The following is a 16482-nucleotide window of genomic DNA, read 5'->3' as shown; positions in this document are numbered from 1 at the left end:
TCTACTATGTTTTTTGTTCACTTTTATACAGTTGAAGTTGGAAGTTTACATACACCTTAGCCAAATACATTTAATCCTAGTAAAAATTCCCTGTCTTAAGTCAGTTAGGATCACCACTTTATTTTAAGAAAGTGAAATGTCAGAATAATAGTGGAGAGAATGATTTATTTCAGATTTTATTTCTTTCATCACATTCCCAGTGGGTCAGAAGTTTATATACACTCAATTAGTATTTGGTAGCATTGCCTTTAAATTGTTTAACTTGGGTCAAATGTTTCGGGTAGCCTTCCACAAGCTTCCCACAATATTTGGGTGCATTTTGGCCCATTCCTCCTGACAGAGCTGGTGTAACTGAGTCAGGTTTGTAGGCCTCCTTGCTCGCACACGCTTTTTCAGTTCTGCCCACAAATGTTCTATAGGCTTGAGGTCAGGGCTTTGTGATGGCCACTCCAATACCTTGACTTTGTTGCCATTTTGCCACAACTTTGGAAGTATGCTGGGGTCATTGTCCATTTGGAAGACCCATTTGTGACCAAGCTTTAACTTCCTGACTGTCTTGAGATGTTGCTTCAATACATCCACATAATTTTCCTTTCCTCATGATACCATCTATTTTGTGAAGTGCACCAGTCCCTCCTGCAGCAAAGCACCCCTACAACATGCTGCCACCCCCGTGCTTCACGGTTGGGATGGTGTTCTTCGGCTTGCAAGCATCCCTCTTCTTCCTCCAAACATAACGATGTACATTATGGCCAAACAGTTCCATTTTTGTTTCATCAGACCAGAGGACATTTCTCCAAAAAGTATGATCTTTGTTCCAATGTGCAGTTGCAAACCGTAATCTGGATTTTTTTTTTTATGGTGGTTTTGGAGCAATGGCTTCTTCCTTGCTGAGCAGCCTTTCAGGTTATGTTGATATAGAACTCATTTTACTGTGGATATAGATACTTTTGTACCTGTTTCCTCCAGCATCTTCACAAGGTCCTTTGCTGCTGTTCTGGGATTGATTTGCACTTTTCGCACCAAAGTACATTAATCTCTAGGAGACAGAACACGTCTCCTTCCTGAGCGGTACGACGGCTGCGTGGACCCATGGTGTTTATACTTGGGTACTATTGTTTGTACAGATGAACGTGGTACCTTAAGGCGTTTGGAAATTGCTCCCAAGGATGAACCAGACTTGTGGAGGTCTACAACTTTTTTTTTCCTGACGTCTTGGCTGATTTCTTTTGAATTTCCCATGATGTCAAGCAAAGAGGCACTGAGTTTGAAGGTAGGTCTTGAAATACATCCACAGGTACACCTCCAATTGACTCAAATTATTTCAATTAGCCTATCGGAAGCATCTAAATCCATGACCTCATTTTCTGGAGCTGTTAAAAGGCATAGAAAACTTAGTATATGTAAACTTCTGATCCACTGGAATTGTGATAGTGACATCTGTAAACAATTGTGGGAAAAATGACTTGTCATGCACAAAGTAGATGTCCTAACAGACTTGCCAAAACTATAGTTTGTTAACAAGAAAATTGTGGAGTGGTTGAAGAACAAGTTTTAATGACTCCAACATAAGTGTAATTTGAACTGTATTTCTTAGTTCCAAAATCCAACTACACACCCATCTGTCAGCCTTAGGCTACCTTTTGAACACAGAGCCTACACAGCACATTAGCTAAGTCATTTTATATTTTAGACATCTCATGGGAAAACTCAACATTGAGTGCAGAAATCTAAAGAAAAACATTGATTTGTGTTTTTAAAAAGTATCACATTTTAAACAGGCAGGGATGTTACCATCCCTTTGTCTTCCTTTGAAAAAACACATGACTTCCCATTTAACAGCTTAATTGTAAAAAATGTAAGGGAAACTCTTGTTACATCTTTTGTGAAGTGTTCCTTAAACAAACCTAATTAAGATACTATTTCTTAACCCACTTTACAAAGTAAATAAGATAATGGTCATGGTAATTTCAACAAAACTAAATACAAATATATATATAAAGACTGATTACACAGTTTGTAAAAGAAACACGAGTCTTCAGTGGTAGAGTCTCTCATTTGAAATTTCTGGCACGTGATGGACTTTGCTTCTCTCTGCTCTAATCATCTTTTGGCAGAACGTCTGGTCTCCTTTCCATTGACAGTGGTACCTCCTGGATTGGTTGCCCTGCTGCCGACACCACTGCCAGCCCGCCCTCCCTGAGGAGGGTTAGTTGAGCTCCCGGAACCTTGTGAATTTACACCGTTCCCATTGGTAGTGTCATTTCCTAGAATAAGAAATTGTAATGTACAAATTAGAAAGTTGTTAGTGTTCACAATTAAAATGAAGACACTGCTGTTTATACACTGAAGGTGGCTTAACCAGCCACTCACAGGTAAAATAAGCAACTTTACAGCTTCAAGCAGCAATTTAGTTTACTGCTACAGACATGCCAATGACATTTAGGGAGACATGCAGGTGGAATTGTTGCAAATGGCACCTTAAGCCGCAGAGGTCAAAATTACTTTTGTTGAAAAACACTAACAAAGGTAGTTGTCGAAACTCTTCCAATTGATGTCACTTTTTTTGTTGGTCTCTGATAGTGGACTTACCAGCTGAGTTATTGTTCAGTATGTTTCCTTGGTCACTGAGTACCTGGGAATGAAATAATCTGTTCACATACAGTACAAGAAAAAGTTACATAATATTTTCCCCCTATCCTTCCGTAAAGCATCCTGTAGTAAGACATGCTTACACACTGACATCCCTAAGTTCAGAACACCCCTTACCGTCTTGTTTTTCATCTGGTCCATGTTAGAATACTCTGGGTTAGGCTCACTGAAATTTGGCACCTCGGAGTACACCATGCAGAACCTGAACAAAACATTAAGTGGGCATTAGTTTAGACCAGTAACTTATGAAATGACATGCATCTCTCAGCAACATTTACATGGCTGCAACTACAGGACTTACTCTCCAATCTTCAACAGCTCTCCACCTCTGCCTGTGTACAGAGTCAGGCAACCTTTGAACACAGACGCATATCTGGAGAAAAAGGCAGCAATTTCAATACAAGATTGCAGACTACTAATAACGTATGGCACGTATTCATCCAAATAACTTCATGCGGTTAGGTAAAGTAGACATGATGACTGGGTGGTCTTATTTCTGTATTAATTTTATACTCAGCAGTAGGTTTGGAGCTTTGTCCATACAGTGGTGTTGACTGGGATGTGACTCAATAACTCACCCCTTAGTGAGTCTGATTATGTCACCGGTTTGGATCAGTCCCCCCACCTCATCCCAAACAGAGATGCTGATGCTGCCTGTCTTGTCGGCCACCTTACAGGTCCGCACCTCATGCCCATCCTTTGTCTTTGTCACTCGTCCTGTGTGAGGGGTTATGAGGGACAAATAAATCAGTGGCTTTTGCTTTTTTTATAAAGACGGACCAAGCTAGTTGTACAAGGAAAGTGTCATATCTCATTGTGAGGAGCGTAAACATCCACTTGTGGAAAAAAAGAGGGAAGGTTCAACACAGGTAAGTTATTTGATGGCTGGCATGATTCAAATAAACCAACATGAACTGTTCTCATTAGACTACATAGTGGCATACAAGAAGGATGTTACTCACTATTGAACCTCAGTTGTGCCATTATATTGTGTGTAAGATTTTACATTACTTTTTTTTCCCACCCCAGTGCATTACAAGATCTTAAACATTTGATTCCTAATAATACTGTTATCAGTTAGTTAGTAATTGAAACAGCCCCCCTCACCGGTTTCCAGTACGATGAAGATAACGTTGAGATTCTTGAGTCCTGGCTTGATGTCCTTGACGTGGGTCTCAGTCGTCATCTTTCAGATTCTCGTCATGCATCCACAACTGTAGCTAAGTCAACTCTGGACCAAAGCAGCACTGAAATGTTGACGTAAGTATGAATACACGATCAGAAAGTATGCAACCCAGGTTGACTAATGACTTGTAAAGTAGCTAGAAGGACCAGTCTGGCAACTGGTGTAGCTAGCTTACCAAGCTGCAGTAACGTTACTCACTGCCATGACCTATGAGCATTATGGCAGCAATCTAGCTAACGTTAGTTATAGCTAGCTAACTGGGTGCCAGGTTGTTAGCTACAAATGACATTAACTTTACCTCAACGGTGTGTATTGTCGTTCACAGCTGCGTTGTCCGATATAAGGGATTTTAAGCCATGGGACAAGTCAGTTTAAATATAAGTATTGTTTTCCTGTTTGTAAAAGCGCTGACTAGCTAGTTGTTTTTCGTGAGCATCAGTATGTCACTACAGTAGTGAAGACTTGTCCCCTGCTGCATTGTTGGTCAAATTTAACGTCAATCAAACTTGTGTCCAATGGCAATGGACTATATAGGATGTGCTTTAGAGATAATCATGTGATAGGCCCTTTATCTGAGAAGGGACACTGATCGTACCGAAGATAGGTGGAGTCAACTGTCAATCAACGATTTGACAATTTGGTTGCTTAGCTGCAGGAGTGAGGGCTGGACGTGGAAATGTGGTGACGGGAATCAAGAAAAAAATGGATATCGTGCAGGCATGCTAACCCAAATACTGACGCAAACGTAATTTAAAATACCATTTAACCATTGGTTGTTATATCAACAGGTAACGTTTCTCAATTCGACGAAATATCACTAGCTTTGCTCTCTCTCTCTTTTCCTGTGTGATTCCACCTTGTGCCAGCCAGCTAAGCTATAAATTAGCTAGCTAACGTTTGTTCACGTAAGTTAGTCAGCTGTGGCTAACTTGCGTTCACACTGGCTCGTCAGATTTTCTAATTATTATCCAATATGTATCTTTCATCTGGTTGCAGCTAGCCACATAGCTAACGTTACGGTATTCCATTTGGAACAGTAATGATGAGTTACGTGTTTGAGTAGCAAACAGCGCTATAATCATATCGTAAACTGGTTATAAAGTAAATTAAAGGGACAGTAACTTTATTCATCCCAACAACGTTGCATAACGTTACTATTTTTCCCCAGACTCATTTCCCCAGGACATCATTACCTAGGCCCCAGGTTGCTCCTCTCCATTCCCATATCTCTGCCCCTTTGGTCCTTATTTTCAATGAGTAGGGGGGCTGTGGATTCTGGCCCAAAGAAGGAAAGACACCGGTGAGTGGACGTTGAACACACATGTACAGGTACTGGGGGTGGCTGGTAGTCTAGCGTTTAGAGCGTGGGCCCATAATTGAAAGATTCCTAGTTCAAATCCATGAGCCGTCTAGGTGTATAATCTGTTGATCTGCCCTTGAGCAAGCTACTTAAATCCTGATTGCTCCATTGTTGCTGTCAATAATGGCTGATCCCTGGCTGTGACCATAAATACCCTGTCATTTGACCTTTTGATCATTGATTACTATAAAGTCAGTGTTTTAGTTATGTCCATATTCATTGAGAATGTTGGGTTTATACTTGTTGATTTAATCCATGCTCCAACTCATTGGAGTACCATTTGATAGATCCAGGTCATTAAGTGCACTGATACCCAAGAAGTATCCACACCATAAATGTTCATACTACCGCTAGTCTTAGACAAAAATAAAACCCACTTGCACTATAGTGGGTAAGTGTCTTTATAGTTAGCCATTGTTTACGAAGAGTCAAGACTATCTCAAAATGAAATCACATCAGAGATGATGTGCAGTAGATTCTGTTAATTAATGACAAGCCCTTTGCTTTAAATTCTGAAATACTTCTCGTCTGAGTGTCTAGCCCAGAGTTTCTAGATCCTAGTGGAACTTTTCCCACGTCCGAGCCATATCTGTAATCGATAGACTGTTCTGATTTAAAAGTCGTCATTTGCAGTGTCCAAGAGGGAATGTGTCTGTCTGTCAGGAGCTCATTGGGGCAGGAAACTGAGGGCCCAGAATATTTTATACAATGTTGCAAGTTTGTTAGCTAGAGCTTCAGGCCAGACAGAGTTAATAGTTGATATGTTTCAACTTCCTTGCAGACAGGCCATGTGTAGCCAATGTGATTTCTAGGATATTTATTTTTTATCAGGCTATTTTCTACCTGAGAGCTGCAGTGTTTTTATTTGTTGGCTTTATGAGGCTATTTTTACATATTGGCAATGGCAATAGAAGTTACTTTTAGGTTTGTATAATTTTCATTTAGATAGAATGTTGATTAACCACATGACATTGATTTTTGAGATGAAGACTTTATTATAAATTAAACTGTTCCATGAGAATGTGCATATGAAACTCATAACTGGCGCACAGATCGGTAAAAATGGTATGATAACCTGGCACTCCAAATGGAAAATGTTGCCCACTGTTGGTGTAGCCTATTACTGGCAACTTCAGGAGCTTAACGGGCAGAATCTGCGAAGGCCAGCAGCAGGTGGAGGGTCGGGGACAGTTTTTTTTTTTTTTTTTTTTTTTTTTTTTTAAATTTGTTAGACTATATTGATCTATGGTTTCCTCTTTAGTAATTTGAGTGTCTTCATTTTTAATCGCAGTGCTTAAAGCATCAGACAAGCTCAGTTGCCTACATATAGTTGATTTTATTCAGAGTGAGACATTTTTGACCAATCGATTGCTCGAAAGAACAGACAACTCTTGGTCGACCAAGATTATTTTTTTTTGTCAGGGACAGCCCTAATCCCTTTGCCATTCCTAAATCATGTAACCTGGTTATACTGTATGTCCATGGTATCTAAACCAAAGGATTTCCAAGATTTCCTTTTTTAGTTTGTCGGGCTTGCCAGACATTACGCTAAAGTCACTGACTCTCCTCTTGTCAGTCAGTGTAGCCTACCAAATCGCATTGGTGAGAGAGCTGTTCATTTGGCATCAACAGAATGCATCAGTGATTTGTATTTCCTGCAACTTTCTGAAGAGGCAACGAGAATACCCCTGTCTGTGTGTGTGATGCACGTCTACCACGTTGTGTAGCTGTTAAGGATGATGCTAATGAAAACGGTCTTCTGGTAGATGGAGACTTCCTCAATTAAATGTTAACTACTAAGTAGACTGCTTACCTGGCAGAATGATATCATGACTATTTTCATCAATCCAGTGGGTGTTTGTTTTGCAAACTCTACCATCACAAAAACACCGGTAAACAACAGCCTATTTAATCTATTTTGAATTCAGGCTGTAACACAACAAAATGTGGAATAAGTCAATGCACTGTATATACAGGTTGTTTATTTTGAACATGATTGAGAACTAAGCGAGAAGATATCGACCCTACTGTTACGCTTGTTTACACTGAGCTGCACTGAAGTCGGAAGGCAATCATGGGTACATGAAGACACCTTCTCGATGGAGCAGTGTGGATAAAGGTAAAATTTGGATAACATTGGCATATCCCATCCCTGCACTGACGTACGTTTTCCAATCAATATCTCGTGCCGGCTCCACAGTGTCTTAATGTAACCTTTGATTGCATTTCGACCCCAGTGCAGCTTCATGTAAACAAGCGTAACGGTAGGGAAGGTTTGTTCTGGCAAATTGAATTCTAGACTTTTTTCTTTGAGGGTGTTCCATGTCGTTTTATAATCCTGCACGTGGGATGGCATGTAGGTTGTCGTGTTGGTCTGTACTCTGTAGGCTTACCATTTCCTCACCTGTGTTGTAGATTGTAGTTGGATCTGGGGATGTGCCATGGGCTACGACGTCACCCGGTTCCAGGGGGAAGTGGATGAGGACCTGCTGTGCCCCATCTGCAGTGGAGTCCTGGAGGAGCCCGTGCAGGTCAGTGACGTGCACATCTCAGTACCATTTCAGCCATTGGAGAAGCAGTGCATTTCAAAGTTTAAAAAAATCAGTGCTGCTTCAGTCACTGAAAAATAAGGAATTGTCAGTGTGTTGTAAATTCAGTTCCATTTCAGTCAAATAGGATCCAGTTCTTGTCAATGCGTTGACCACACACATGCTGTTCCATTTGTCATAGAGAAAGGAGAAAAAAACCAGACATTTCAGTCCTGTAGGCCCTGCGCAGGACATTTTATTTTGTGATACTAAAAAGATGATTATCATCTTGTCCAAAGTGCTCTTGCTGACATGCTGTTCTTGTATTTCTATATACATTATATCACTAGACATTTAATTCTCTGATGACGCTCCAGTGATGAAGATCCAATGCTTTTATGGGGGGGGGTGGGAGCGATAACAGACATGAGAATGGGCTAAAGGGAGGGAGGAGAGCTTACAGGATAATAGACTTTCAGAGGGATGCAGTGACAGCAATGGGAGAGGACAGAAGGTAGAGGGAAGAAGGAAATATGGAGAGATGACCTCTGGAGGAAGGTCTGTCCATTCTTGTTCTAGATGAATGAGAAGAGCCTAATGTTTGTAGTGGTGCGTAAAGATGGTGCAGAGGTGTAGGTAATCAGGATAGAAGAAGTGAGTGGCGATGCTTAGTCCTGTTAATGTAATTAAAGCATAGGGATGCTAACATAACAAACCGAGACCAACCATGAGGTGAGTTGCTTTAAATAGACACACTTGAAGAGGATGGCATTATTTTCCTACATGTTTGCCCTTGGAGCAAATGGTTGCTGGATTGTGCTTTTTATAGTACAAAACACTTTTTCCAGCCTAGGGATTGGTCAATTGGTGTTATTAGTGTTCTTTGTTTTGCACTGTGTTTAGGAGAGAGTGATTGCATCTGTGTCTGTGGGCACATGTGTTGGTAGGTTAATTCAGCAAGGAGCTAGTGTGACCCTTCAGCGTCACTTTCAGTCAATGTAGCCTATGCATTCAGAGCTGTCCTTGGACTTTGTGCAGAATGCTGGCAGCAGTACAGGAATGTGGACATAGAATATGGAGAGAGAGGGAAGAATTGGAATTCAGTTTGCTTGCATCTGCACTCAGCTGTGTGATGATGATTTATACTCCCTCTGGGGCCCCAGTATGAATCAGCAGCTTTGCAGCACAGAACCCCACTGAGATGGGAAGAATCAGAACTAGAACTGTGTCTGGAATGGCACCCTATTCCCTATAATACACTACTTTTGACTAGGGCCTTGGTTAAAAGTAGTGCACTATATAGGGAATAGGATGCCATTTGGAACTTACCCAGGGACTGTATGGGGAACAGAGGGCAAGAAGGTTCAGTATCTGGGGAATTCATTGCTACCAGTAGCTTTCTTCCTGACACACCCAGGAACTGTAGTGGGAATGGCAATTGTAGCCAGCAGAAACTAGCCGGCCCGTCGCTAGCTTAGCATCACGCACTGATGTCATCAGTACCATCACCCCTGCGTTGATGAGCACTTCACCCACAGCAGAACTGCTATACACCAATGTAACCTGAACTCCCTCTTTCAATGGCTTTAGTTTTTTATCATGCTCTCTGCCTCTGGTTAGGGCTGGGCAATATATCAAATTCATTCAAATGTATGGTTTTGCACGGTATTCCAAAGGCCTGTATTGCAAGATTCAGGTTTTTATTTATGAACATGTCAGTTTGTTCTCATGTTTTCTTTTTGGTCTCATCTCCTCCACTCTTTCTGTGCTGTGTGCACCTTCCCATTTACACACACACAAGCCCCTCCCCCACACAACAAGCCCCTCCCTCTGCCACTTACAATAACAAAGAGGAGCGATCGCTTCTTCCTCTGTGACAAGTGGTTTCAACTCGCTATTTGCATTTGAGGTTTGGTCCAACAGAATGGACACCGAAACACATGGAGACATTATTTGACTGTAAGTAAGGAGAAGTGAACGTTTTTATGTTTATAACAGGAGTAACAATGAACATTGATTCTGAAAAATGAATACTTAGTTTGTTGCGCGTGCATTGCTGTACCACTTACCACTAGAAGCATTTTAACTCGTTCTCATTCTGAGAAATAAGGTAGGCCACTTGATTTCAGCATCTAAACAAAGTGAAGAGGCTAGCATGCTGTTTCAACAGTTGGAGACGGACAGAAGGGTGCGTTCATAACAACTGAACTGTTCTACCTTGTTAGCTAGCAAATAGATCCAGGTTGGCTAGACTTTAAACATAAAGATTACCTGGTAACTCCATTATTGGTGAATGCGCATAATTCATGGTTCTGGTTAAATTTGTAACAAAAATACATTTTCAGATCAGTGACTATTGCAAAAAAGCTGATTACATGATTTTGATAAAGTAATGTAATTATTAGTGGGTCTTACGGTTGTGGAAGGCTTACATTTAGCCTAGATATCATTTCACAAGCCCTGCATTAATTAATTATTGTTGACTGCTTTAAATGCAGTGTATTTTACCTTTTAGTTGTACAACAAAGCTTGTACTGAGTGTACAAAACATTAGGAACACCTTCCTAATATTGAATTGCACCCCCTTTTGCCCACAGAACAGCCACAATTCTTCGGGCATGGACTCTACATGGCCCATGTTGACTCCAAAGTTGTGTAAAGTTGGCGGGGTGTCCTTTGGGTGGTGGACCATTCTTAGTCCACACGGAAAACTGTTAAGCGTGAAAAACCCAGCGGCGTTGCAGTTCTTGACACACTCAAACCGGAGCGCCTGGCACCTATTACTATACCCCGTTCAAGGGCACTTAAATCTTTTGTGTTATCCATTCTGTCTCAATTGTCTCAAGGCTTAAAAATCCTCCTTTAACCCGTCTCCTCTCCTTCATCTACACTGATTGAAGTGGATTTAACAGGTGACATCAATAAGGGATCATAGCTTTCACCTGGAGTCACCTGGTCATTCTATGTCATGGAAAGGACAGGTGTTATTTTTTGTACACTCAGTGTATTCTGTGAATCGCCCATAAGTTTGAAAAAATTTAGATATGATTTTTAGGCAATATCGCCCAACCCTACCTCTAGTCATTCCAATAATTTGATATTTGAATCGGAATGTCGCTCTCTGTCAACATGTTTTTAACAACAAAATTGTCATATTATACATTTATATTATCAACTGAACATATTTTTCTAACAATAGAATGCTTTTTCACGAGAGCTGCTTTATTGTTTGCTGTCCCTTTCTTCCTGTGTGTGTGTGACACTCCTTCCATCCTTAGGCCCCTCACTGCGAGCATGCCTTCTGCAATGCCTGCATCACCCAGTGGTTCTCCCAGCAGCAGATATGCCCCGTGGACCGCAGCGTGGTGACACTGGCCCACCTGCGCCCCGTGCCCCGCATCATGCGCAACATGCTGTCCAAGCTGCAGATCACCTGCGACAACGCCGGCTTCGGCTGCACCGCCGTGCTGCGCCTCGACCAGCTGCAGTCGCACCTCAGGGACTGCCAGCACAACCCCAAGAGGCCCTTCCAGTGCGAGCAGGGCTGCGGGTGAGTGGGGTTGGCTCCAACAAAGGGGTTACTCAAGGCTCTATTTTAGAGCATGTTTTGTTAATCCTTTTATATAAATTAAGTAGGCAAAGCTGTGAAACTGTAAACTTCATCTATATGAGGGAGCATGAGCACAACCCCAAGAGTGGGGCAAGAATCGGATTGGGAAACTCTGCTGTAGGCGAGTGGTGCTACTACAGTAGCTCTGGGTTAGTGGGTCAACAGGGCTGTGGGGGTAGGGTATTGACTAAAGGTTGTAGTTTACTGGGGCTGTAGGTGAGTCGGCTTAGCAAAAAGACTGTTGATCAGCTGTTATGTCCTCCCTACGTCCCTTCAGACTGGAGATGCCTAAAGACGAGGTGTCCAGCCACAACTGCATCAAACACCTGCGCAGCGTGGTGCAGCAACAGCAGGGCAAGGTCACCGACCTGGACAAGACTGCTGCTGAACACAAGCACCAGCTAGCAGAGCAGGTCTGTGTGTGTGTCTGCAGTTATACGCGTGTGTGTGTGTGTGCGCGTCAGGGTATGCTTGTGTATGCGTGAGCAAGTGTATGTATGCTTTCACGCGTGTGTGTCAGTGCTTGTACATCCGAGTGTTTGTGTGATGTTGCGGCAGCGTGGTCTGCAAGCCCAGTGTGATGTCTCGTCTCTGCCTCCAGAAACGGGACATCCAGCTGTTGAAGGCGTACATGAGAGCCATCCGCAGTGCCAACCCCAACCTGCAGAACCTCGAGGAGACCATTGAGTACAATGAGATCCTGGAGTGAGTGGATTATCAAGCACTGTGGTGCAATACTCAATTGCACAGAACACTTTACAATCAGACAGTTTAACTTACTACGCTGCGTCATTTTCCACCTTTTTTAGGCATAATTAATTAAGTGATAATTATAGAGCTGGGCGATGGGCAAAAATCCTTATCGTAATAAATTGCTTGAATTGATGCGATAACGATAAATGGAACAATAAGTTTAACATTAATGTGCACCAGTTGTAGTTTTTTTCCCCTTTAAATTATTTATAGCTACTAGTTTGATGGTTGTTGTAGCCATCAACTTATTTCATTTCAAACTTAACATTTCTCAAGTATAGGATACTTATTGTAATGAACGATGTCAGCAAAATGCCTGTGATAAGTGTTCTATATGGTTGGTGTTGATCATTTCCAGTTTATTGTCCCATTTCTATATGATTATAATAACTACGTATTAGGACACATCTAGTTGTTATTACATGATTAAAATAGCCATCATAATATCCCAGTCCCCCCTCTCCTCTCATCCTCTCCTCTACTTCCCCTTCTAGGTGGGTCAACTCCCTTCAGCCAGCGCGCGTCACCCGCTGGGGAGGCATGATCTCAACACCGGACGCTGTCCTCCAGGCGGTCATCAAACGCTCGCTCATCGACAGCGGCTGCCCGCCTTCTATCGTCAACGACCTGATCGAGAACGCCCACGAGAGGAACTGGCCCGCCGGCCTGGCCACGCTGGAGACACGGCAGATGAACCGGCGGTACTATGAGAATTACGTGGCCAAGCGTATCCCGGGGAAACAGGCCGTGGTGGTGATGGCCTGTGAGAACCAGCATATGGGTGAGGACATGATCCTGGAGCCAGGCCTGGTCATGATCTTCGCCCACGGGGTGGAGGAGATACTATGACCCGGCTGAGGGTGGTGGAGAGCAGAGAGGAGACTTCTGACTGACCTGAACTTAGTAGAGGAGGGAGCAGGGAATGCTCTAACACTACGGTTGCATCCCAAATGGTACCCTGTTCCCTATGGGCCCTGGTCAAAAGTAGTGCACTATAAAGGGAATAGGGTGCCTATAAGATAGTAAGAGGAGGGGAAGAGCCTATGACGAGGAGGGGAAGAGCCTATGACAAAGCAGGGATGAGGGAGATATGACACCAGCACCAGTAGACGGGTATAGGGCAGGAGGTTTGCAACAGGCCAAAACCAGCCCGCAAGTGTTTTATTTTTTTTTGTCCCCTAAAGCTTTTATCAATTTTGGGTGATTTTAGTTTTTTGGTCCAAAAAAATACTGAACTCACTAGGAATTCAGCTAAAAATCTGTTGAATTTAGGAGATCTGTTCAAGTATTCCCACTAATAAAATAAGAGAGCTGTGATCGTGTCTCAATGTACAGTCGTGGGCAAAAGTTTTGAGAATGACACAAATATTAATTTCCACAACGTTTGCTGCTTCAGTGTCTTTAATTATTTTTGTCAGATGTTACTATTGAATACTGAAGTATAATTACAAGCATTACATAAGTGTCAAAGGCTTTTATTGACAATTACATGAAGTTGATGCAAAGAGTCAATATTTGCAGTGTTGACCCTTCTTTTTCAAGACCTCTGCAATCCGCCCTGGCATGCTGTCAGTTAACTTCTGGGCCACATCCTGACTGATGGCAGCCCATTCCTGCATAATCAATGCTTGGAGTTTGTCAGAATTTGTGGGTTTTTGTTTGTCTACCCGCCTCTTGAGGGTTGACCACAAGTTCTCAATGGGATTAAGGTCTGGGGAGTTTCCTGGCCATGGACCCAAAATATCGATGTTTTGTTCCCCGAGCCACTTAGTTATCACTTTTGCCTTATGGCAAGGTGCTCCATCATGCTGGAAAAGGCATTGTTCATCACCAAACTGTTCCTGGATGGTTGGGAGAAGTTGCTTTCGGAGGATGTGTTGGTACCATTCTTTATTCATGGCTGTGTTCTTAGGCAAAATTGTGAGTGAGCCCACTCCCTTGGCTGAGAAGCAACCCCACACATGAATGGTCTCAGGATGCTTTACTGTTGGCATGACACAGGACTGATGGTAGCGCTCACCTTGTCTTCTCCGGACAAGCTTTTTTACGGATGCCCCAAACAATCGGAAAGGGGATTCATCAGAGAAAATGACTTTACCCCAGTCCTCAGCAGTCCAATCCCTGTACCTTTTGCAGAATATCAGTCTGTCCCTGATGTTTTTCCTGGAGAGAAGTTGCTTCTTTGCTGCCCTTCTTGACACCAGGCCATCCTCCAAAAGTATTCGTCTCACTGTGCATGCAGATGCACTCACACCTGCCTGCTGCCTTTCCTGAGCAAGCTCTGAACTGGTGGTGCCCTGATCCTGCAGCTGAATCAACTTTAGGAGACGGTCCTGGCGATGCTAGACTTTCTTGGGCGCCCTGAAGCCTTCTTCGCAACAATTGAACCGCTCTCCTTGAATTTCTTGATGATCCAATAAATGGTTGATTTAGGTACAATCTTACTGGCAGCAATATCCTTGCCTGTGAATCCCTTTTTGTGCAAAGCAATGATGATGGCACGTGTTTCCTTGCAGGTAACCATGGTTGACAGAGGAAGAACAATGATTCCATGCACCACCCTCCTTTTGAAGCTTCCAGTCTGTTTTTCAAACTCAATCAGCATGACAGAGTGATCTCCAGCCTTGTTCTCGTCAACACTCACACCTGTGTTAACGAGAGAATCACTGACATTATGTCAGCTGGTCCTTTTTGTGGCAGGGCTGAAATGCAGTGGAAATGTTTTTTGGGGATTCAGTTCATTTGCATGGCAAAGAGGGACTTTGCAATTCATCTGATCACTCTTCATAACATTCTGGAGTATATGCAAATTGCCATCATACAAACTGAGGTAGCAGACTTTGAAAATTAATATTTGTGTCATTCTCAAAACTTTTGGCCACGACTGTACTTAAGTGATCAAATACAATCTCTTTTTAGGCTTAGTTGTGTTCAATTTGCAGTGTGCAAATTATCATTATGTTCCGGCCCCCCGACCATCCACTCTGTCAAAAATCGGAATCTAGTTGCCTATACCTTGACAAACCAAGGGTTGGAGGGACAGGGAAAAATATAACAGGGGTCTCTAACTAAGAGGGTAGAGGAAATAGAAGTGAAGGATAAACACCCTGAAGGAGACACTTAGTCAGGATTCCCCTGCTTTCTGCCTTAAACACTTTTTTTTTTTATTTAGAGAAACTAACAAGGATTTATCAGTAGAGTGCATAGGAAGGAAGATTTAAAAAAAAAATGTAATCTCAAGAGAAACAAGATTGTTGGCTAATCTGCCTTCTCCCTGCCCCCTCTGATGCTGACAAAATATCCCATTGGCTCAGATGTGTAATGAGCTGGCTCATACCCCCCCCCCCCCAATGGCCTCTGGGTATGTGATTTCACCAGAAAGTCATCTATCAATAATGAAAGCATACTTCAGTGCAGCATCATAAGGTTTTGATCATTGTGATTGAATGTTTTTTCTGAGACTATCTCTGTCAGGGACTACACAATTCTTCAGGACCTTTGAGACAGTTTAGCTCTCAGTATCTATTTCCATGGCACTCTCTCTTCTCCCTGGGCTGAGAAATGTGGATTATTTCCTGCTCAGGAGAAGGAATGCATGCTTGGATTGGTTAAGTGAATCCTATTGGATGTGCTCTATATGTGAGCCCTGGGATGCACATAGACGCGGGGGGGCGCTGAATGTAAATGCAGAGCATGTTTTATCACATTTTTGGAGGGAAGGACCAATTACATTTTCCATCATTACACTATCACCTTTAATATGGTATCACCTTCCCCTTTGTCAACAACAGACCTTGTTCCTCCTCTGGATGCAGAGCTAATCAGGAATGGCCTTGTTCATCCTCGGGATGCAGAGCTAATCAGGAATGTCACTTCTGATAGAAGGAGTAGTAGCTGGACAGTGAAGACATGGAACTTTCTTTTGGTTTGAGTTTCACACCTTGTGTTTTTTGTGATGTTATTGTTGTGTGTATGATTTGTCTGAGTTATTGAGAGTCCTGTGTTTGAACTGTTTTTCATTTATGATATGTATGTAGTTGGTTAGAAGTGGGTCCAATTTGTATGAAAATAAATACTTATTCTCAGAGGCTACCAAAGCATTTATCCATAGCAATTGTGTACAAAATAACATCAGCCAAAAGTCTGTTCTGTTCTTTGTTAAATTATTTAGGTTTGGTTTATTTTAATCATTGTCAAATAGCATGTCACTAAAATATCACTGTACATCATGTAGCTTATCCTAATATTCTGTGGAAGTAGTCATACATGAAGTACTTCCCTGTGGCTTTGCTGATTTGTAATATTTTTCCCAGATAAGGTTAGGTGATTTGTGACCCTGAATCCATCACCACAATTAGCAAAGCTTTTACTGACGCTATTATTCCTAACAGTT

At 42.4% G+C, this 16482-nt stretch overlaps 2 protein-coding genes across 5 annotated transcripts; one reads left to right on the top strand and one right to left on the bottom strand.

The window, feature by feature from the left end:
• Positions 1-1534: 1534 nt before the first annotated feature.
• On the bottom strand, positions 1535-4301 carry LOC115150428 (SOSS complex subunit B1). The gene is made up of 7 exons (XM_029693711.1): positions 4137-4301; positions 3760-3899; positions 3231-3369; positions 2954-3025; positions 2770-2854; positions 2593-2635; positions 1535-2267 (listed from the first exon to the last, which is right to left on the bottom strand). Exons 2-7 carry the CDS (start codon positions 3836-3838, stop codon positions 2104-2106), a joined length of 582 nt encoding a protein of 193 aa, XP_029549571.1. The 5' UTR covers positions 3839-3899; positions 4137-4301; the 3' UTR covers positions 1535-2103.
• Positions 4302-4359: 58 nt separating this feature from the next.
• LOC115150427 (E3 ubiquitin-protein ligase NRDP1) lies at positions 4360-16181 on the top strand. Of its 4 annotated transcripts, XM_029693706.1 has the most exons (8): positions 4370-4626; positions 5007-5138; positions 7614-7729; positions 11005-11276; positions 11614-11749; positions 11938-12041; positions 12584-12870; positions 15881-16181. In XM_029693706.1, exons 3-8 carry the CDS (start codon positions 7640-7642, stop codon positions 16018-16020), a joined length of 1029 nt encoding a protein of 342 aa, XP_029549566.1. In that variant the 5' UTR covers positions 4370-4626; positions 5007-5138; positions 7614-7639; the 3' UTR covers positions 16021-16181. The 4 variants fall into 4 exon arrangements, with proteins under 4 accessions (XP_029549568.1, XP_029549567.1, XP_029549566.1 ...); XM_029693708.1 differs by lacking the exon at positions 15881-16181 and having other exon boundaries at positions 4360-4626; positions 12584-13473; XM_029693707.1 differs by lacking the exon at positions 5007-5138 and having other exon boundaries at positions 4368-4626.
• The last annotated feature ends 301 nt before the right edge of the window (positions 16182-16482 follow it).

The sequence above is a fragment of the Salmo trutta genome, chromosome 16, assembly GCF_901001165.1.
Source record: "Salmo trutta chromosome 16, fSalTru1.1, whole genome shotgun sequence".
NCBI classification, from domain to species: domain Eukaryota; kingdom Metazoa; phylum Chordata; class Actinopteri; order Salmoniformes; family Salmonidae; genus Salmo; species Salmo trutta.
Note: the sequence above shows the minus strand (reverse complement) of the source record. Positions and strands in the feature narration are given on the sequence as shown.

Coding starts and splice junctions, on each gene's coding strand:
- LOC115150428 (XM_029693711.1), bottom strand. CDS start 3,838: ATGACGACTGAGACCCACGTCAAGGACATCAAGCCAGGACTCAAGAAT. Junction 2,855..2,953: donor GAGCTGTTGAAGATTGGAGA/GTAAGTCCTGTA, acceptor TGTTTTGTTCAG/GTTCTGCATGGTGTACTCCG. Junction 2,636..2,769: donor ACCAGATGAAAAACAAGACG/GTAAGGGGTGTT, acceptor TTTCATTCCCAG/GTACTCAGTGACCAAGGAAA.
- LOC115150427 (XM_029693707.1), top strand. CDS start 7,640: ATGGGCTACGACGTCACCCGGTTCCAGGGGGAAGTGGATGAGGACCTG. Junction 11,750..11,937: donor AGCACCAGCTAGCAGAGCAG/GTCTGTGTGTGT, acceptor CTCTGCCTCCAG/AAACGGGACATCCAGCTGTT. Junction 12,871..15,880: donor CTGTGAGAACCAGCATATGG/GTGAGGACATGA, acceptor TGTCAACAACAG/ACCTTGTTCCTCCTCTGGAT.